Source organism: Marmota monax, unplaced genomic scaffold, assembly GCF_021218885.2.
Source record: "Marmota monax isolate L192 unplaced genomic scaffold, Marmota_monax_Labrador192_F-V1.1 WCK01_AAM20220418_F8-fsc00001, whole genome shotgun sequence".
NCBI lineage: Eukaryota > Metazoa > Chordata > Mammalia > Rodentia > Sciuridae > Marmota > Marmota monax.
In genome coordinates this window covers 18,793,657-18,815,966 of record NW_026693777.1, presented here as the reverse complement: position 1 = coordinate 18,815,966, position 22,310 = coordinate 18,793,657, and the positions used below count along the sequence as shown (strand labels likewise).

Genomic DNA, 22,310 nt, shown 5'->3' with positions numbered 1-22,310 from the left:
TCTCAGACCCGCCATCTTAGATATTACCTTGGGTTAGTGGACAGAGAACCCAAGAGTTCAATCCTCCATTTAGCTTTCCAATCTCACCAGTCAGAGGAGGGCTTAATAACCTGCAGCACCTAGACGTGGCATGGTCCTTGCCTTGTGCCACCTTTCCTCTGTTGCAGTATTTACTCCAAAAGACATTCATGATGTTGTCCATTAGATACATCAAACAGTTTTCTTTAATTTGCAGGATGGCAGTAGTCAGGAAACATAGGTAACAGTAGCACACACTCTCTGATTATTACTTTTGGGATAAGTTCAGGGTGCAGGTTTAGCCAGTATAAATCAGTGACATAAACCGTCAGAGACACAGGTCATATGGACAAAATGATGGAAATGCTATGGTAACATGCCTGGTCATTGCAGTTTTGCACACTGCAATCAGCTATGTTCTGTTTAAACAACACACTGAACAGATACAATGACACTAAGTATCACGTACTATAACATAATATCAATAAGCCATTAGGTGTATACACCCATGATTCTAGTCTTTGTAGTCACACCAAATATTCTTAGATACTGTATTCTTGAATACTAGTTTATTCAGATGACTCTCAAAGAGGTAGATTAACTTTATCCAGATTAACCAATTAAGAAGTTAGTTCTAGAGAAGTTGGCTATGTAGAGGGGGAGGGAAGAAGATCTGGATAGGTTCTTCCCTTTCCCTCCAGGCCAAAGAACAGTGCTGAGGACTTGGGCAAAAGTTCTCAAACCCTCACAGAAGGCAACATATGACTGTATCTTCCCATGGCCAAGTGTAAGATGCTGGGCCAGTCTGCTGGGAGACATAAAAAATGTATCAGATGTAGAACTTTCCTCAGAACTCAAGCATGAAGGGATAAGAATATACATTTTAGGGCACGTGGTACAGTGCCTTAAGGGATACAAATGGGGCTGGGGATGTAGCTCAGTGGCACAGTGTGTGCGTAGCATGCAGAAGGTCCTGAGTTTGATCCCCAGCACCCCCCAAAACAATAACAAAAACAGATAAAGCATTAGAAAGCCTGATAGCTAGGCCTATTATGTTAGCTGAATAGGGATGAATTATTTGATTACCTTAAAGGTTTCTTTCAGTACTTCAGCTTATAGTGTTTTAACTTGAATGATGGGTAAGAGGATGAGGTGCAAGGGGCTTTCTTACAATAGATAATTTTATAGTGAAAAGCGCTCCTGTTTTTACCTTGGCTTGTTCTCCTTGTCCAAGTGGGACAACTCTCACTAAAAGTACCAGCTAGGCGATTTTCTGAGATTTTGATACTTTTTCTTCCAGGGTTGCTGTCAGCATTGGATCTTGTTGAAGTCAATCCTCGGTTGGCCACTTCAGATGAAGAGGCAAAGGCTACGGCTAGACTGGCAGTGGATGTGATTGCTTCAAGTTTTGGTCAGACAAGGGAAGGAGGACACATTGTCTATGACCAACTTCCTACTCCCAGTTCACCAGATGAATCAGAAAATGAAGAACGTGTGAGAATTTAGGAAACACTGTGCACTGGCACATTTCACAATGGGCATTCCAGATTTGCAAAGCATTCAAGGGGACAGATACTAAATGGTCGGCTGGATTGATACTGCCTTAATAAGAACATCAATACATTTTCATGATTGTAAAGTTTCCCCTCTCCATTTTGGTGACCAATAATACTACTGTAAATGTATTTTTTTTTTTTAAATTCACAAGGTATTGATATGTTACAGTACTATGTAAATTTGCAGAAGTCATAAACTTCATTTATTACCTTGGTATATCATATTGGTCTTGTCACTGTTCCTTCACATCTATGTGGTTTTTCTGGCTGCTGTTCCTCCTCCCAGTCTGGCTACACAGTGCATCCTTGAACTGTTAGCCCACAGCAGCAACACGCTTATTCCACTCCCTAATAACATTTGTCCACAGGGTCAAGGTTCTGATCCACAAACCTTTCCCTATAGCAATTTCAATGCTTGCGAAAGAATTTGTAATAAACCAGGCCTCCCAGGATAGCTAGCTCCAATAAGATGATAATGGAAAGCAGTAGCTTGTTGGTCATCACTCTACAAAGAGAAGCAGAACAAGTAGTAGTCAGTAGTCTGGACAGGTTATTTCTTACAGTTCTTCATTCTTTGGAGTTTGTCTCAGGGCCAAGGCTAAGATACTCTGGGGGCAGATGAAATTTTTGTTTGAATACAGAGCCACTTAGCAATAAGTACTCATAAGGTTCTTTGGCTTGGAAGTGGCAACTCTGAAGGCTCTTTAGCTGTAATTTAGAGATAAAACTGTCTACCTCACAGAAATGTGGAAAATTAGGACTATAAATACCAAAGCATAAAGATAGTTTTTTGGTTCTAAAATGTCTTCAAATCACATTTCAAATAGCAGTAATAAATACCACTATCTAGCCACATAGCACCACATTGGTTAAATACCACAGCTATGACTGTAGGCTGGGTGAAGGGTTTGGAACAGACCCTCCTGTGTCAAAGTCCAATTCATGGATGGGTTTTGCTTTTAGGAAAAGTAACTAGAACCCTGGGTACTGCCTTTCAGTCTTCCTTTTTTACTTTGTTCCTATTTCTTCTGCTCTGCTCCCCTAACTTAATGGGTATCTTTTATTATTATTATTATTTTAAAAAAGTACTATTTTTTGTTTACACAGAGTTCAATCTCTGGTTTTCATGTTCACTCTTGGGTTTCTCCTTAGTCCACAAGGAATTTCCTATTGTTTAGGGAAAACTCTACGCTTCCTGCTAGTTTCATGAACAGGCTGTCATTTTGTTTCATGCTAGGCCATATGTGCCCAAGGTCATGCACTTATCCCCAATTTCAGCCTCAATGGCAATACTTCCCTTCAGTCCTGGTTTTGTTGCTGTTAGTACTCATCTCAAAGGTTTCTGTTTTGTTTTTAAAATCTACTTCTTGCTAACATGACAGGACTCCCAGAAAAGAGCCTCATTCACATGAAGGGCAAGCAGAGCCAAAAGCCAGGACTAAGCAATAACACTTTTTTTTTTGGTACCAGGTATTGAACTCAAGGGCACTCAAACACTAAGCCACATCCCCTCGTCCCCCTATTTTGTATTTTATTTAGAGACAGGGTCTCCTTTCATTACTTAGTGCCTCACTTTGGCTGAGGCTGGCTTTGAACTCAAGATCCTCCTGTCTCAGTCTCCTGAGCAGCTGGGATTACAAGCGTGCGCCAACTTGCCTGGCCATGAAAACTGTTTTCTAATCAAGTTTTTACAAATATATTTCAATAAATATAAAGCTCTATCATTCCCATGTGTCTTCTTGCAGAAATATAAAGCTGAGATTAAACATTCTTTCAGTGGACAAATTTTCAAGTGCTGCAAATCAGAGCAATACATAATTTTAACAAAGGATTTTATCCTGGAATATTTTACTATAAAAACTATATTCCTTACTTTATTTCTCTATCTGCTGGGCAGTACTGAGTACAGGGGGACTATATGGAACAAAGCACTAAGGTGATTTATTAGGACTCTGCCACTGTTTTAAGCTTTCTTGGTTGAAGACATTAAGAGTTAAAAGAAATTTTGTAACTTTTTGAAACTTACTTTCTGGACATCGAACGGAGAATCTTTCGACTTTTGCTCAAGTTTTCACTTGTGTTTACCAGCTGAGAAGAGAAAATACCAATTATTTTCCCCTTCTTTCAAAAGTACATACTGTATAGAATTTGAACATTCCTAAATTAATAGTGGGCATTAAGAGGTCTATGTTCAAAAAGGCCTAGAAATCAAACTAATTTAAATTATGGCCTCTGAGTACAAGTAGCAGAATCTGGAAAGGAAAAGGTACTTTGGTATTCATCAAGGAGATGTGGGAATTATTATATCCCAAGGTTGCTGTGGGGTTGTAGACTTTTCGCTGGGACTACTTTCACTTTGGCTACTCAAAACAGGAAAGGATCTGGATTACCCAGCCAGTGTCTATGTAGCAACTTAAGATTTCTATTTCATCAGCCAAGTTCCAGAAGAGCCTCCTGGGTTGGTGTTTATTTCCATAAGCTGGTAGACTATCATTTTAAAATGTGTTTTAAAAATCTTTTATTACCCCTTTGAGGCAGTTATACTGAATTGTGAAGGGAATTAGCCCCCATGGACCCCTTCCCTTTTGACTGTTTGTTACTAATCTAGATAGCTAGAGAACATCTCAATGGCTGCTCCTTGTCATCTGTTCCCAGATGATCAATATACCAATAGCCTTGATATAGTGATCTCTCGGTGCATTCTTTGGCTTTTTGTTTTGTTTTGTTTTGTTTTTTGGTGGTACTAAGGATTAGAATCAGGGCCTCAATCTACCTACATCCCAACCCTCTTTAAAGATTTTAGTTTTGAGAAAGGTTCTCACTAAATTGCTGACATTGAACTTGCCATTCTCTCGCTTTAGCCTCCCAGCTAGCTAGGATTATAGGTGTACATGACTGTACCCACCCCACTCTTTGGCTTTATTTTATTTTTTATGCGATGTTGAAGATCGAATTCAGTGCCTCACATGTGCTAGGTAAGCACTCTACCACTGAGCTACATCCCCAGCCTTCGTTGGCTTTTAAATTTAACCAAAATTTAAAAGCTCAGAACCCACATTATTTGTTGGCAAGTTAATTCTCCATAGCTTGCTTTGGATAAGCATTTTATTGTGAATTTTCATTGAATATTGATACTGATTTCACTAATATTGAGAATAGAATCACTGATTAATTTTAAGAATGAAGAATTGCAAAATGTGGGGAAAAAAAGAATGAAGAATTGAAGCTATTAAGATGTGTAAGAAACCCAATCAACAAATGGGCCAAGGACCTGAACAGACACTTCTCAGAGGAGGACATACAGTCAATCAACAAGTACATGAAAAAATGCTCAACATCTCTAGCTGTCAGAGAAATGCAAATCAAAACCACCCTAAGATACCATCTCACTCCAGTAAGATTGGCAGCCATTAGGAAGTCAAACAACAACAAGTGCTGGCGAGGATGTGGGGAAAAGGGTACACTTGTACATTGCTGGTGGGACTGCAGATTGGTGCAGCCAATTTGGAAAGCAGTATGGAGATTTCTTGGAAAGCTGGGAATGGAGCCACCATTTGACCCAGCTATTCCCCTTCTTGGTCTATCCTAAAGACCTAAAAAGAACATGCTACAGGGACACTGCTACATCGATGTTCATAGCAGCACAGTTCACAATAGCAAGACTGTGGAACCAACCTAGATGCCCTTCAATAGACGAATGGATAAAAAAAATGTGGCATTTATACACAATGGAGTATTACTCTGCATTAAAAAATGACAAAATCATAGAATTTACAGGGAAATGGATGGCATTAGAGCAAATTATGCTAAGTGAAGCTAGCCAATCCCTAAAAAACAAATGCCAAATGTCTTCTTTGATATAAGGAGAGTAACTAAGAACAGAGCAGGGACGAAGAGCAGGAGAAGAAGATTAACATTTAACAGGGATGAGAGGTGGGAGGGAAAAGGAGAGAGAAGGGAAATTGCATGGTAATGGAAGGAGACCCTCAGGGTTATACAGTGGAGGGGGTAGAGAGAGAGGAGGGGAGGGGAGGGGAGAGGTGGGGAGCGGGGAGGGGGGAGGATGGGAAAGGCAGCGGAGCACAACAGACACTAGTATGGCAATATGTAAATCAATGGATGTGTAACTGATGTGATTCTGCAATCTGTGTATGGGGTGAAGGTGGGAGTTCATAACCCACTTGAATCAAAGTGTGGAATATGATATGTCAAGAAATTTGTAATGTTTTGAACAACCCACAATAAAAAATTAAAAAAAAAAAAAAAAGATGTGTAAGAAAGATATCACTGAGTAGCGCATGCCTGTAATAGGCAAGAAGATTACAAGTTTGAGGCAACTTAGCGAGACCCAGTCTCAAAAATATAAAAAGGGCTGGGGTTGTAGCTCAGTTTAGAGTACCCCTGGGTTCAAATCCCCAGTATCTGCTCCACAACATCCTCAAATCCCCACACTAAGCTAATATTTTCCTGTCTAAATCTTGGACCCACTATCCGCTTTTCAGTTTGAATTTGCCTCAGCCTATTAAGATAGAGCATTCCACTGGCAAACTACTATTTTAAAAATCCCTCTGTAGAGTAACAAATATTTAGAAAGGAAGAAATGAGTTATTTCCCAGAGTTTCTTAAAAGTGGCAGCATATTAAAGACCCCCAACAGTCATCAATGGATTTCTATTTATTTTTTTCCCTCAATGATCCAACTTACCTTGGTAACAGTAAAGGACTATAGTCCAATACTGAGCAATAGTTTATAAATCTACATACTATGAATGGTACTATGTTTGACATTTGGAAAAGAACGTTGGTTCTAAAAGATGGGGTGTTATAAGTTGATGATGTTTTCCTAAGAATATCAAAATATTCCCCTAGATGTGAGAAATTAAAAGCTCATGTTGCTGACTTTGAATCCTTACATGCCTCTTTAAAAAAAATTTTTTTTCCCATTAATGTCTAAGTCTTAGGGGTAAAATTCCTTCAAAGGGAGAACCTCTCTTACCCAAGCAACCTAAAAAAAAGGTTATCCCCTACATTTAGAACTGCTGTTGTTTTTTGGACTTAGGATGATGGCATCTGGGTATGGTGGACCTACCTACTTTCCCTATTCCAGTCACTTTTCCCCACCTGTGCAGACTTACTCTGTTCTTGGTACGTTCCAGCTGGTCTCGTTGCTCCCCCAGCTCTTCTATGATTTCTGAGCCAATCTGATCAGTTTCTGTAGCAATCCGATGAGAACGCTCAATGCTTTGAGTGGCCCTGTTTAGGCTTTCAGTGCCTTGCAGAAGCAATGCCCTTTGTGAATGTAGCCGATTCTGATAGGAACATGGGAGGGAAATGTTATAGATTCAGTGCCAGCATGCTCCTTACAACCTTGTATAAAAAGGGATATAGGGAACAACAATTTCCATTATAGTTAGTTCCCTGGTATCCACAGTGGATTGGTTGACCCTTGAGGATGTCAAAATCTACGGATGCTCAAATTTCTTATATAAAATGGTGCAGCAGTTACATATAACATATGCACATCCTTCATATACATTAAATCATCTCTAGATTATACATAATGTCTGATACAATGTAAATGTTAAGTAAATAGTTGTTTATTGTTTAGAAAATCATGACAAGAAAAAAGTCGGTACATGTGATTCAGCATAGATAGAATTTTTAAAAAATATTTTCAATGCAAGGTTAGTTGAATGATCAGATGCAGTGGACAGGGAGGGCTAACTGTACTTTTAAAGAAGAACCAAAGATACTAATATACTGTAAGATCATGTTCAAGGTCATAGACTCAAGTAGAACCTGAAGTTCAATCAGCCAGACCACAGGTTACCCACACCACTTGCTAAACTTAAGTGAAGAGAGGTGAGAAAAAAATAAAAGATAAGAAGCATTTTTCCTGTGGATCAGTTCAAATTTATCATAAACATAAAATGAGTCTCTCAGAGGCAACTTCAGAAAGGTAGCAGGCTAGATTTAGGGGTGCAGGAGCTAACTGATTATGCATATAGCCTGTAATTTTGGCAGTGCTTCACAAGAAAACTAATCTTTACAGTCCTAGAAAAAGACTAATTTGCTCAAGATTCCCACTTGACTGGTACTGAGGATTTGGGTATTATGAATAAACTATTCTTTTTTAGCATATAAAAAAATCATTTAGAAGCCCAAGATTCAATCACAATAAGGAAAAAAACTTAGGTGGCCACCACACTCTTGGTGACACACCCCCACCACACCTGGCCCCCTGCCAAAGAATTTCATCTCAGGCCAATCAAACACACACACAACTATGAAGTTGCCACATGGTGATTAGGTCTCAAGGCAGTTAATATCTGGGACTGAAGTAAGCTTTCCCAGCTGCCCTAATTTTCTAAATCCCATTTAAGTTTTACTCTACCTATAATCCTAAACACAGATAACATGTGGACAAAAGTAGTCTTTGTAAGGCCAGGATTAACCATGAACAGAAATGGGTGCAGTTCTAAATTCTTAGCTATCCAAAGTCTATACAATCTGAAGGGGTGCAACTCTCAAAGGCTTTTTACAAAGTATGACCACTGGCAATAGAACTTAAAAAGACATCATCAAGAAGTAGATTCTTGGGCTGGGGATGTGGCTCAAGCGGTAGCGCGCTCGCCTGGCATGCGTGCAGTCCAGGTTCGATCCTCAGCACCACATACAAACAAAGATGTTGTGTCCACCGAAAACTAAAAAAAAATAAATATTAAAAAAAAAAAAAAAAAAAAAGAAGTAGATTCTTGCCAGGCACAGTGGCACATGTTTTTAATCTCAGTGACTTGGGAGGCTGAGGCAGGAGAGATTGCAAATTTGAGGCCAGCCTAGACAACTTAGCAAATCCATTCTCAAACAAAATAATAAAAAGAATTGGGGGTGTGCTTCAGTGGTAAAGTGCCCCTGGGTTCCATACCCAATACCAGGGGTGTAAGGAATGACAAAACAAAGTGGATTCTTAGAGCAAAAGCATCAAGAAGTATTTTCTTTCTTTTGTTCATTCTTTTTTTTTTTGGTACTGAGGATTGACCTCAGTGATGCTTAACCACTGAGCCACATACCCATTCCTTAGTTGTATTTTATTTAGAGACAAGGTTTCACTACCTTTGAACTTGTGATCTCCTACCTCAGCCTCCTGAGCCGTTGTGATTACAGGCATGAGCCACCATACCTGGCACAAGAAGCATTTTCACCTAAAAAGTAGCATACAGACCAGTGGATGAGGAAACCACTGAATGAGTGGTTTGCTCAAAAGAAGGAGAAAAAGAAAAATTTAAGAAAAAGATGCAGATTTTCAAATAATTAGGCTAAAGAGCAGGAAATAACAAAAATATCACATAAATCAGGCTCAGACAGATTTGGGACAATAATTCTACAGAAAGTGGTACATGTGGGGCTGGGATTGTGGCTCAGCGGTAGAGTGCTTGCCTAGCATGCTTGGGGCCCTGGGTTCGATCCTCAACACCACATAAAAATAAGTGAATGAAATAAAGGTACTGGGTCCAACTACAACTAAAAAAAATAAATATTAATAAATATTAAAAAAAAAGAAAGGGGCTGGGGATGTGGCTCAATCGGTAGCGCACTTGCCTGGCATGCATGCGGCCTGGGTTCGATCCTCAGCAGCACATACAAATAAACATGCTGTGTCCGTCGAAAACTAAAAAAATTCTCTTTCTCTCTCTCTCTTAAAAAAAAAAAAAAACAAAAAACAAAAAAAGAAAGAAAGTGGTACATATAATCTATATTCTGATTTATGGTGTTGGGCATGGTGGCATGTGCCTAATAGTTCTAGATACTCAAGAATGTTGAAGAAGAAAAATCATTTGAACTCAAGAGTTTGAGGGCAACCTGGACAACAGAGTGAGACTCACTTAAAAAAATTATGATTTAAAATTTCTGAAACTAATAAATTTAAAGCAAAATGTTTGGATGCATCCCCTCCATGTTTCTGGTAACAATGGCCAAAGCCACTTTTATAAAACTTCCACTTTCCTGGCTTTTTCCAGTCTTTTTTTTTTTTTTAACCATTTTTATTAGTTGTTTTTGGGTATTCTACCTATTTACATGCAGTGCTGAGAATCAAACCCAGTGCCTCACACATGCTAGGTAAGTGCTCTGCCACTGAGCTACAATCCCAGCCCTCCAGTCTTTTTTCATGTGATTTTATAATTATCCATTTGAAAGTTTTACATCATTCTCAAAATGTGGTTTTTTCTTTTTTCTGTATGAGGGATTGAACCCAAAGACATTCTACCACTGAGCTATATCCCCAGCTATTTTTATTTTTATTATTTTGAGAGACAGTCTTGCTATATTGTTAAGGCTAGCCTTGAACTTGCGATCCTTCTGCCAGTCTCCTGAGTCACCAGACTATAAGCGTGTACCTCTTGGCCTGGCAAAATATCTTGTTTTGATATCAAATATGTCAACCCAGTAACATTCTGAATGTCCTTCAGACTATAATCAGCATGCATTATGAACTATTTCTATTACCAGCATCTCTCCATAAGTTTGGTCTGCAATGGTGGGCCTCTTTCCATTTCTCTTAACATACAATCTGTAATGTTAATTTCTACTTTGTACTATATTTGTGAAATATAATCCAAATACAACCCATTAAATTTAATCTTTGTGAAATCTTATGATAAATATCTTTAACCAGATTCTCTAGATGATTCCAGGATGTAAGTTTTCAATTAGTCCAATTTTATAAACCAGAACCCTGAAGAGGTAATCAGGCTCATTTTCCATTAGAAGAGGTGTCAGAAGCCCCTGAGCTGGCGTAGTAGCACACTCTTGTAATCCCAGCTACTTGGGAGAATCATAAATTCAAGATAACCTTGGAAACTTTCTCAAAAAGTAAAAAGGGTTTGAGATGTAGCCAGTGGTAAAGTGCCCCTGGGTTTAATCCCCAGTGCCTGGGGGGGGGGGGGGCTTCTTGAGAAGCACCTTGCATTTTCTTGGATAGCTGCTGGACCATTTTGATATTAAGGTAAAGGAAAGATTAATTTTGTTACAATATTTTGACAAACGAAAAACCTAAATGAACTTTTTGGAGCCTACATGAGAAAGTGATTCTAAAATGTATATGAAAGAATAAAACCTCAAGAAGAAAAAAATTAGATCAACATGTCAAAACAGAGTTCAGGTAGGAATAAGAAACATTTATATACTACTACACAAAAAGATATACATACGTATATGACATAAATCTAAGAAAATAGGGTTTAGAAAGATATGCATTAAGTGAGGTATGGTAATGCACACCTTTAATCCCAGTGGCTCGGGAGGCTGAGGCAGAAGGATCCCAAGTTCAAAGCAACTCAGCAAGACACCATCTCAAAATAAAACATAAAAAGGGCTAGTGGTTATGTGCCCCTAGTTTCATTTATCCGCCCCTGCCAAAAGATCTGCATTAAAAAGAGCAGGTACCACAAGGGAAAAGAAAAATTAGATGCAAGAAAGGGAACTACAATTTTAAAAAAACCCAAGAATCCAGTATGCACTGATAATGTGGACTGCAACTCCACAATGTTTAATTCTTGTACCACAGTTCCTTCAGGGAAGGGAAAACAAAAAAAATCAACCAGCTAATACTTACCATATGCTCATTTTCTAAAGCATATGTGCCATACTTCATGTCTCCTCGGCTCCCAGGTGTGGCTGTCAAAGGTGTGCTTCTCACCTCCCGATGGAGTTTGCCAAGGTCCTTCCTGTAGTTTCGCAGCTTAGACATCATGGGGTTACGGAAGGACAGGGGTGCATACCGTAGCTCTTCCTCCATCTCTGCCAACTGGGAAAACACCAAGTAATAAATATGTGGCCTGGGTCTCCCCCTTTTCATCTGAGGATGTGCCTACTTTGAATTCGTCAAACCCTGAACAATCCCAAATGACACTCGAACGTATGTTCCATGAGGCAGGGGCCCCAAATGCCATGTTCACTTCATTCCAAGTGCCTGGAATAGTGTCTAGCCAGCATTCATTAATAAAATCTGTGATGGATGAATAAATCAAAGAAAACATTAATGGGCTGGGGGGTAGTTCAGTGGTAGAATGCCTTCCTATCTATCTCTGGTACTGCAAGGCCCTGGTTTCTATCTCTGGTACTGCAAAAGATAAACAAAAAAACCCCAACTAACAGAAGCAACTTAGAGCTTGTTAAATACGTCTTTATGTACATTCTCTAATTTAATCCCTACAACAAATCAATGATAGGAAATACCTTCTCCATTTCACAAGACTGACTTAAAACTGCTTACATTCTAAGAGGAGTTAGGATTCAAAATTTTCAGATCCTGAGCCTGATATGGTTCAACATGGACATCAAGAAGTACATTCAAGGGCTAGGGACATGGCTCAAGCAGTAACGTGCATGGCACGGGGCGCTGGGTTCGATCTTCAGTACCACATAAAATAAAGATGTTGTGTCCACCGAAAACTGAAAAATAAATATTAAAAAATTCTCTCTCAAAAAAAAAAAAAAAAAAAAAAAAAGAAGTATATTCAAGACTACTATACTAAAAATGATCTGACATAAGGGTTATTTTCTTCTTTTTTTCTGAAAATCAACAACTACATTTCTCTCTAAAGCAGAGATTAAGTAGGGGCCCACGGAGTAGGATGCTTTGGAGAGTCAAATTTCCATTTTTCTAAGTTAAAAACAAAAAACAAAAAACCCTACACACACAGACAGGAAGGCCTAAATTATTTTGATCTGCCTGGGATGCCAGAGTGGGACTGTTAATCTTGCTCAATTAAAAACCAGAGAGTATATGAACACCAAATACATAAATCAGAAGTGGCTAGATTTCTAAAATGCTATCAGGATGTTAATTGAAAGACGAGACTCATACATAATAGGTATCATGGATATGCCCAACTGTACTAGAAAAATGTCTAATAGTCCTACTATGAAGGAGATACGTTTTCATATTTTAGTGGTCTCCTTAAAACAGGTACAAAAAGAGAAAAGATGTAGATCAAGTCTAACTTCTCAGAACTTCAGTGGGATAACTGGGAGGTTGATCTTCAATAAGCAAAGAGGAAGTTCTTTGTCATGAAAATGATTTTTCTCCTAAGTCTGCTCTTAAGTAGCAAAACTCAGGGCAGCTATTTCATTTTTTGTTTTTCAATAAAAAATGTAGAAATATTTTAACCTACATGTTATAATGAATCAATATTAAGTCAAATTCCACAGTCCCCAAAATTCCAAACCTCTTCCTCAGAATAATCAGTTTCTGTACAAGATTTAGAGATGTCCAATCTATGTAGTTTTTCTCAGTGTGCTATAGAATTTAGAGGTTCTGCTTGAATATTTCCTAAGTCAAGCACAGAATGCCTCTCTCCATCAATTTCCCCAGTGACTGTAACGCTATCACCTCTTACAATGTGTAGCTCTCATACTACTTGTTCTAATCCCTGTGAAGAACTAAACACTCATTCATGGCTTTCATCCAAAATCAAATTAATGGTCTGGTCAAACCTTTCAGTGTTCTTCCATTAGAAAAAATAACAGCAGTTATTCCATTAGAAAAAATAACAGCAGCTGTTCAGTTGATGTACAATCAACTGAATCAGACATCATGCTACTTGGCCCAGAGGTTCCAGGCAACAGAGCAGTGCAAGTGACAAGATCGGGATATTACCAAGGACCTAGATTTTAGCCCCAATCTTAATAGGTTTACTGAAGCTAGAGTTTAATGAGAAGGAGCTAGAAGGGCTCTTGCTTCCAAAGGGTTAGAGCAAAAAGAAAAAAGAAAAAAAAAATTTAAAGAAAAGCAAGGCAAGAGAGAAGCCCCCAGCAACCAGGACTGACTTGACAGGCTTTGGGTCCTGCTTGAGACAACTCATTCTGTTCTTGAATGTCTTGCCCGAGGAACAAAATCCAGTTATGCTATCTTCCAAGACAGAGAGGAATATGGCTAGAACCATCTCTGAGCTACATTTTCTGTGACAGCAAGTTTAACAAAGATCAGTAATCTATCCTAGAGGCTAGCTCTTATGAAGAGATCTGAAAATACCACTCAGATTAAGGAGTGAGAATGCCCTTACTACTCACATAAGGAATGCAGTATTTTAGGAGAGTCTTCCAAGTTTCACCCACTTGTGTTTTTCAACCTCCTAACCACCCATCCCCATCAAGTAGCCTCATTAATAAGAAATAGTCACAATCTAGGATCAATAGATAGAAAAAAGTAATCTATGATCAGGTCACAGAATTACTTCTGGAAAAGTCCAACACCAAGGAGAAGAAACAAGAACTTGTTCCTTGTTCTCACCGTTTCATTTGCTTCCTGGTGCTTTTCATCAAAATCTCTGATCAACTTCTTCTTCTCTTCTAGAAAAAAGATAAGTAACACTCATTGTTTCTTCCACATATTTGTAGAGGCCATTCCATCCACTTAGGATAACCTTCTCATTTCTCCCCCATTGGGAGTGGAGGAACTAAATCACTCTTAAAAGGCATTTGGAAGTATATGGGGAACTTGTGATCATGATGAATGAGGGGGGTGGTATTACTATTGGCATTTAGTATTCAAGGAACAAGAAAACCTATGCTTGGGACAGTCCAGCATAACAACTATTTGGTCCCCAAAGCCAACAGCATCCCTGCTAAGAAACGCTACAGGTCTAAGTTAATCATTCTCAACCATTTTCCCCATCATAACTGAAGGGCCAGGCAAACTTTCATCAGTAAGTTTACCAATATGGATCGCTGAAATGTGTTCTCACCTTCACCCCATAGTAAATCACTTCTTTCATGTTAACCCTGAAGCACTGCTTTTCTACAAATCAAATTCAAAATTCACCAACTCTGCTCATTGGTGTGGTACTCATTCCTCCTGGGTGGTGACATAGGTAATGACTTGCATACAAGACCTGTCACTCTACCTTGAGTTCTCTTTCAACCCTTCCAATGTCATTTTGGTGCTGTCTTTAATACCTAAAAATTACTAATCTCCTCTTTTAACAAAAATAGAACATACTTCAGTATCAAAGTAATAACATCTAAGAAAAGAATTATTTCTTGTGGGAGGCCATCCTTGCACATGATTGAGTTATCTCCCTGGCTGGGTGAGAGGCGCTCAGATACTTTTCTATGTGTTAGAGCTTTCCCCACCCTCCTTGGGTCCGGAGGGCTTGTCCATGTGGAGGCGCACCTGACCACAGCCCTCGAAGATCCAATCATCTCACCTGACCTTGGAACACTGCCCCCCTTAACCTTCATTGGATGGGATTTTCCCCAGAATTTTTTGTTCCCCAATAGAAGTCCTCTCCCTGGCGTTCTCTGTCTCTCTCTCTCTAGCCTCTTCAGTAAACCTCATTACTTCCTTGGGTAGCTGGAGGCTGGGGGTTTGAGGAGCCATCCTGGAGCTGGTTTGAAGATAACTGGAGTCTGTGTCTTTAAACTCCCTTAGGATTTTCCCACGTAGCCGAACTTTTCATACCGTCTGCGCTGGCCACAGACTAAAATTTCTGTTTTCATTATATTTTTTTCTGATCATTTACAGAAATTTCCCATTTAAAATATACCAAGTTTCTTTTTAAAGTATCTTTACATATTAAATAAATGTACTTTATATGAATGAGTTAATAAAGAGAAAACAATAAAAATGGCACTCAGGCCAGGCACGGTGTCACACGCCTATAATCCCAGTGGCTTGGGAGGCTGAGGCAGGAGAATGGCAAGTTCAAAGCCAGCTTCAGCAATTTAGCAAGGTCCTGAGCAACTTAGCAAGAACTTGTCTCAAAATAAAAATTAAAAGGGGTTAGAGATGTGGCTCAGTGGGTTAGGCGCCCCTGGGTTCAATTCCTGGTAAAAAAAAAAAAAGGCATTTAATATAGCAAAAATTAGTAAGTTCTTGTTTGTTTTTTGGTACTGGAACTTGAATCCAGGGTTTCTTTTACCACTCACTGAGCTACATCCTCAGTCTTTTTTATTTACTTTGAGACAAGGGTCTCATTAAGTTGCTGAGGCTGGCCTTGAATTTGGAATCATCCTGCCTATGCCTCCCTCCTGAGTCACTCAGCTTATAGGTATACAACACACCTGTCAGAAAAAATCATTAAGGCATTTTGAATGCTGTGATATGGTAAATATTTGTATAGGGGGAGAGTCCTAGTTGGTCAGGGGTGTCAGGTTCTAGTGCCAGCTTTGGGCCTGCCTCAACGTGAAAATGTAGATAACTATCTTCTTATCTTTGGTACCTGATCTCCTCCCTTGGCTCTAAAATGAGGAAGAAATCAGTTCAATTTTTGAGGAACTTGAATTTTTAAAAAAAAGTATACAAATGAATGTTCTCATTGGAAATCTACACATAATCTATTATCCACAAAGTTACTATTGCTTATAATGTTTTTCTAATCTTTTGAGATTACCTTTACAATCTGAATTGTGGTAAAGTACACATAACAAAAAAAAATCTACCATTGTGACATTTGGTGGGGAGGGACTCGAGTTGAACCTAAGGAGTACTTTACCACTGAGCTATATCCTCAGTCCTTTTATTTTTTATTTTGAGACAGGGTCTCAGTTAAAATTGCAATCGTGCCTTAGCCTCCCAAGTAGTCTGTATTACAGCCTCATTTTGACCATTTTTAAGCATACATTTCAGTGGCATTAAGTACATTCACATTGTTGTGCAACCATCACTACCATCCATCTCTAGACCCTTTCAACCAACATAAGATGCAACATCACTAAAGGTTTGCATGGATTTACACTGTTAATCACAACAATATTTATTATATCAGTTAGCAGCTGCTTTTTAAATGATCACAAATCACTTATGTGCTTGTTCTATATTCTCAACTTGAGATAAACACCTCCAGAACAAGGTAACTGACTTTTTTTTTTTTTTTAAAAAGTACCAGAGGCACCGAGATAAGTCCCCAGCCCTTTTTATTTTGAGACAGTCTTGCTAAGTTGCTTAGGGCCTCACTAAGTTGCTAAGGCTGGCCTCAAATTTGTAATCCACCTGCCTTAGCCTCCTACATTGGTGGGATTATGGGATATGCCAACATACTTGGCTTACTTTGTCTTTTTAAACTTTGTCCATAGCTTCTAAAAGTTTACATCTCCTCTAGATGTTGTTACTGCCTGAAAGAGAAAATGACAACAGATCCTTTACTACAGTGACACTCCTTTAGCATAATAAGTCACTGTAGGTGAATTATTTGTCCACACTGTTCATAAAACCCATGGCATGGGGCTGGGGTTGTGGCTCAGTGGTAGAGCGCTTGCCTGGCATGTGTCCAGCACTGGGTTCAGTTCCCAGCACCACATAAGAAAACAAATAAATAAAATAAAGGTAGTGTGACCATCTACAATTAAAAAATATTAAAACAAACAAACAAAAAAAAAAAACATGGCTTCATTTTTTATTTATTTAATGGGGGAAAGTTCAGCCATGGCAAACAGCCTCTTGGCTATCGGAGACACAATTGAAATGGACATCAAAGCAGCTGTTACTATTCTCAAGGGGACTGTGTTCTTAGCCACCAACAGTGAAATAATAATAGTTACAGTCAAAAACAGATACTGCCATGGAGCAGTATTGTCATTTTGCAATAAGCTGTCACAAAAGTGCTTAGTGTAGTCACTCCTCTGAAATGGCATATCTCCAAATTCAAGTACATCTATTCCTGATCTAAGCCAGATAGTATAAAGCAGTGTTGTACACATATGTGCATTCCCCTCCTGGCTCACATTTTTCTACAACTCTGTTAGTCATAAGGTCTCCTCCTTTATTCTTTCTTTGCTAATGGATCTAAAAAAAAATCTGTGTTTTCAAGGGGCAAATTTGAGAATGATTAAAAACGAACTATATAAATAAAAATAAGGGAGAAGAGATAGTCCACCGAAACTGTATTCTTTTGCAAACTTCCCAGTGATCCTGTTATTCCGTCTTTTTGTAGTTGGTATGTTCTATCATCCACCTGATTTCATAAAGCACACACTTCCCATCTAGGAGTGCTCTACAGTCTGTACTTTTTAAAAAAAAGAATTATAGTTTCCATTCTTTTATATATATATATATATATAGAGAGAGAGAGAGAGAGAGCGAGCGAGCAAGCGAGCAGGGGGGGGGACACACAATATATTTATTTTATTTATTCACTTTCTAATGTGATGCTGAGGATTGAACCCATTCAAACGTGCTAGGCAAGTGCTCTACCACTGAGCTACAACCCCCATCCCAGCCTACATGAAATCAAATACGCTCTCTTTGAAAAATATGTGGTTCATTTGCTTCTGGTGCCCCTCTGTGGCATTTCTAAGATCTACAGCCTCTGTGTGTGGACTAATGGGTTGCTTGATCTCACACATGAGTTAAAAGCAAACCTCCAAACCTTTAAGTAGGAAATATAATAGTACTGACCTCATGGGAGTGTATGAAAGGATTATAAGATAATACAAATAACAAGTACTTAGCAAGTGCCAGGCATAGAACCCAGGGCCTAGAATATACTAGGCAAGTGCTCTACCACTGAACTATATAACCTTCAGCCCCTACCTAATTTTGAAAATAAATCCTCAGGTAGGAATACGTAGGAGAAAACCAAATTCACCACAGAGTATGAAGAGAGTTGGAATAATTACAATTCTGAAGACTGTAACTGGTGTTTATCAGCCTTCTGTACATGGTACTGTGGTGATAACTTTGTCTAGCCCCCAAAATAATAGGGTCTCACGTACATACACTAAAGTTTATGTGAATGAAAACGAAAAACTTTCAAAAACTTTTTTTTTTCTCTTTTCAAAGACTTTTTACATACAACATTAAGACATATGGAAAGATGTCTTCAGGTACTGTAAAACCAAAGCTAGAAATCATGAGTACAGGCATTTAACATACTAATTAAATTAAGAAATTGACTGGGGTTGTAGCTCAGTGGTAAAGCACTTGCCAACATGTGTGAGGCACTGGGTTTGATTTTCAGCACCACATATAAATATATAAAATAAAGGCCCATTAACAATTAAAAAGAAAAAATTTTAAAAAAGAAATTATAACACTGAGGTATTTACCTATTCAGGTGGTACAAAACTGAATCTTGAAATCCTGCTGTAGGTCTTAACATTATATTAAATAGATTGATAATTATAGTATATGATAATAAATGGATTGTCATGGCTACAAAAACTTCCTAAAATGACACTTGTTGTCTATTATCCTTTAATGGCAGAAACTGAATGTGGACTGTCCTTTAGGAAAATAAAAATCTCCATCTTTGTTGTTCTAATAGTTGCATATAGGGCTGGAATTATAGCTCAGTGGTAGAGTGCTAAGGCACTGGGTTTGATCTTCAGCACCATATAAAAACAAATAAACAAAATAAAAGAATTTGGAGCATGATATTCCCTTAAAAAGTAGTTGCATATATCAATTTTAAGAGTAATAAAAAAGTAAAAACAATAAAAACACACTATTAGTTTTAATATTCAGTGATTTTTTTAGTTGTAGAGTGACACAATACCTTTATTATCATTATTATTATTATTATTTTAATGTGGTGCTGAGGATTGAACCCAGTGCCTCACACAATGGTAGGTAAGTGCTCTACCATTGAGCTACAACCCCAGCCCAATACTCAGTTATTTTCTTTACAACAATTCACAGTATTTACACAATTCAATCATTCAACAAATATTTATCACTTAGCATGTGCTAGGCAATATTTTAGGAATTCAGGATTCATAATAAGCAAAGCAAATAAAATACTGAGTTATATTCTAGCTCAGTGGATTTCAAACTTGAGTTTGCTTCAGAAATCCCCTGGAGAGCTGTCAAAACAGTTTTCTGATTCAGTGGGTCTAGGGTGGGGCTTAAGAATTTATATTTCTAACAAGTTCCTAGATGGTGCTGATGCTGCTGGTTCATGGACCACACTGAAACTATCTTTCCAATGAAAGGAAAACAAACATTTTATATAAATATCAGAAATATGTAAAGTGTCTACTATATCAGAAAATAAATGTTCTGGGGGGAAAAAGCAGAGCTACATAAGAGTAGTTAGTTGTATACAGAATTGGTATTAGTTTTCATTTAAATATCAAATTTCTCATATGTTAATAACAATAACTAACAGTTCTTATTATTGCAAGGTAATAGTCTAAGGGCTTTACATACATTAACTCATTAATTCCTCACCAAGATCCTATGAAGTTAAATAGTATGATTTATCCCCATTCTGCAAGGGAAACTAATTTGGTTAAAATAACTTGCAAGATCACATAGCTATCAAAATGTATATTTAACCCAGTTTGGCTCTAGAATTCTTGCTTTTAAGTATTACTATGCTGTCTCTCCATTCACATTAATATGTTCTTCATAAATGATATTTCTGATGGCAGAAAAAATATTTTTGTTAGGCTAAAACAGATATATGCATTGTGATTTCTATTCTAAAGTTACCCTTGATGATCTCCTCCAAGCAAAGAAGTCTACTTCTCTCTCTCACACACACAGGGGTGCATTACCACTGAGGTACATCCCCAGCCTTTTAGTTTTGTTTTGAGACAGGTCTCCCTAAGTTGCCTAGGCTGACCTAGAACCTGTGATCTTACTGCCTCAGCATCTGCAGTAGCAGGGATTACAGGCATGTGCCACTATGCCTGGCTGCTTCTCTTTTCTTATTTCAAGTTCATCATTCACTCAACTGACCAAGTGAAAAAACTTAGAAACACTTGAACCTTTTTTCTCACTCCTTCAATAGCTAATGAGTCTGCTTAATTTCTGCTTAGAACCACCTCCCTCTAGATGACTGTCACTCAAGCTCCTAACATGGTCTCCTATAGCCAGCCTCTTATCCATCCATCACAGCACTCTTTCTAAAATAAAATTCATATTAATCAGCTGCTTAAAATCCTTTACTGATTCTCTGTATCAGGTCCAAGAATTTTAATATGACATTTAGGTCCCTCCACAGTGTGTTTCACCTTCCTTGTCACTAGCTGCTTTTCCACCTACACCCTAAGCTCCAGTTGGGAGTATTCATTTTTTTTTTTTAAATTTCATTGCCTCTTTTCACCCCACCTCTGGCAAACTCCCATGAACCCTTACATTCCAATAGCAAGAAGGTATGATTCTTTTGGGTTCCTGGCCCTATTCTGTGTTATGGATTCTTTTGTCTGATGAAGCCTCTCTTGATGATAATGCTTTTAAGTGACTACAACAAAATACAGAATTACAAAAGAAACCCATTCTACTGAAATAGAACGGTAGATTTAACAATCGTACGGTCTTCTTGCCACCGTGTGTGGTGGGGGACCGAGAAAATTCTGAAGGCCACAGGAAGATCCCAGAGAAATGGCACCCTGGCCACGTCCCCAGCCCCCTCTCAGTGACAGCAGGGAGACCCCTGAATGCTGGGACGTGCCAGCTCTAGGAGGCGTGTCTGAGGGAGAGAAGCGGGGAGCAAGGGGTCGGTGCCCGGTAGGAGGGAGGAGACTCTTTCTTCCTAAACTCGCGCTCCCCACGGCTTGTCCCGCCCCCGCCTCACCGGTCCCGGCAGTCCCTAGCAGCCGCTGGGGTGCCCCTCGTAGATCTTCATGGAGGCCGCGGAAGATTTCGTGCAGCTTCTCGAAATGTTCAGAGGAGGCGGCCGAGGTGGCCATGGTGAAGCCGTGCTTAAAAAGCGGCCACTGAGATTCTAGGCCCTGGGCCTGCTCCTAGCCCAGCGGTCAGCCGCCCAGTCCCAAAGCCATCACGGCTATCGCCGCACCACCAATGCCCGGAACCAGGCGCTTCCGGGGCCGCGGCGGGGTCCTTCGTAGCCGGAACGCCCACCCGGCCGGCCGCTCACTGCGGAAGCGTCGGGCACGAAAGCCTGACAGAAAGCCCGGAGGTCCACAATGTCTGGCGACTTCTGCAGAAGTGGCGCCGTGTCGGGGACAGCGGCCGTCTGCGGCCCTGGAAATATCCAGCCCGGGTTAGAGAAGGCGCCACAGCGGAAGGGCTCGAGGAGGGCCCCGGCGCGGGCAGCTTGACTGCCTCCTCCGGGCCCCGCCGGCCGGCGAGGGGCGGGGCTGGACGCAGTGCATGCCGGGGGCTGTAGTTAGGGCGCAGGACGCTCGGCTTGTGGGTCACGCGCCCGTGGGGCTGCCGTGTTCCGGCTTTTGCGCTGGAGTGTAACATGGTCCCGAACGTCCTCTTCACGGTTATCGCTCCCTTCTTTGCCACCCTGACTTCCTCACTTCGTGTCCTACGTGTTGGCTTTTAGTCCTAGAAGGATAGGCGGGCCGTCGGGCGGTGGTGCACTGGGGAACTCAGTGCGACCTCAAAATACGGACTCGGACCGCCACGTGCACTAGGCTGTGCATTAGTTTACCAAAGGCGTTTGAGTGTAGGCGTTGGTGGGAATCAGCGCATATGTTGATGAATCATATAATTTACTTTGTCCTTGAGTGGTTTATAATGTGGGGTAGAACTTGGGCCGGGCTTGAAGAAAAGAGGTATGGTCTCCCACTAAGTGAACTTAGCAATTATAAAGTTTTTTCCTACACTCCGTGGGTGTGGATTCCTGTCTATAGTGATTGCGTAGTTTGCCTAAAGAGCCAATACTTAAACTGCCCATACAGCCCTTTAAAAAAAAAAAATCTAAGGGTCTCACTAAGTTGCTGAGGGCCTTGCTAAGTTACTGAGGCCAGCCTGGAACTTGCCATTCTCCTCCCTCAGCCTCCAGTGGCTGGGATTACAGGGGTGTTCCACCACACCTCG

At 39.7% G+C, this 22,310-nt stretch overlaps 2 protein-coding genes across 3 annotated transcripts in view; one reads left to right on the top strand and one right to left on the bottom strand.

Moving 5' to 3' along the window:
* Arg2 (arginase 2) overlaps positions 1–1,791 on the top strand; it is a 43,993-nt gene extending 42,202 nt beyond the window's left edge. For both annotated transcript variants that reach the window (XM_046461615.2, XM_058584546.1), the window contains exon 8: positions 1,319–1,791. In XM_046461615.2, coding sequence (XP_046317571.1) covers positions 1,319–1,524 — 206 coding nt within the window. In that variant the 3' untranslated portion in view covers positions 1,525–1,791. The remainder of the gene's footprint in view (positions 1–1,318) is intronic.
* On the bottom strand, positions 207–21,604 carry Vti1b (vesicle transport through interaction with t-SNAREs 1B). Its single transcript, XM_046461616.2, has 6 exons — positions 21,094–21,604; positions 13,866–13,924; positions 11,187–11,378; positions 6,709–6,882; positions 3,601–3,662; positions 207–2,079 (listed from the first exon to the last, which is right to left on the bottom strand). Exons 1-6 carry the CDS (start codon positions 21,206–21,208, stop codon positions 1,983–1,985), a joined length of 699 nt encoding a protein of 232 aa, XP_046317572.1. The 5' UTR covers positions 21,209–21,604; the 3' UTR covers positions 207–1,982.
* Positions 21,605–22,310: the final 706 nt, after the last annotated feature.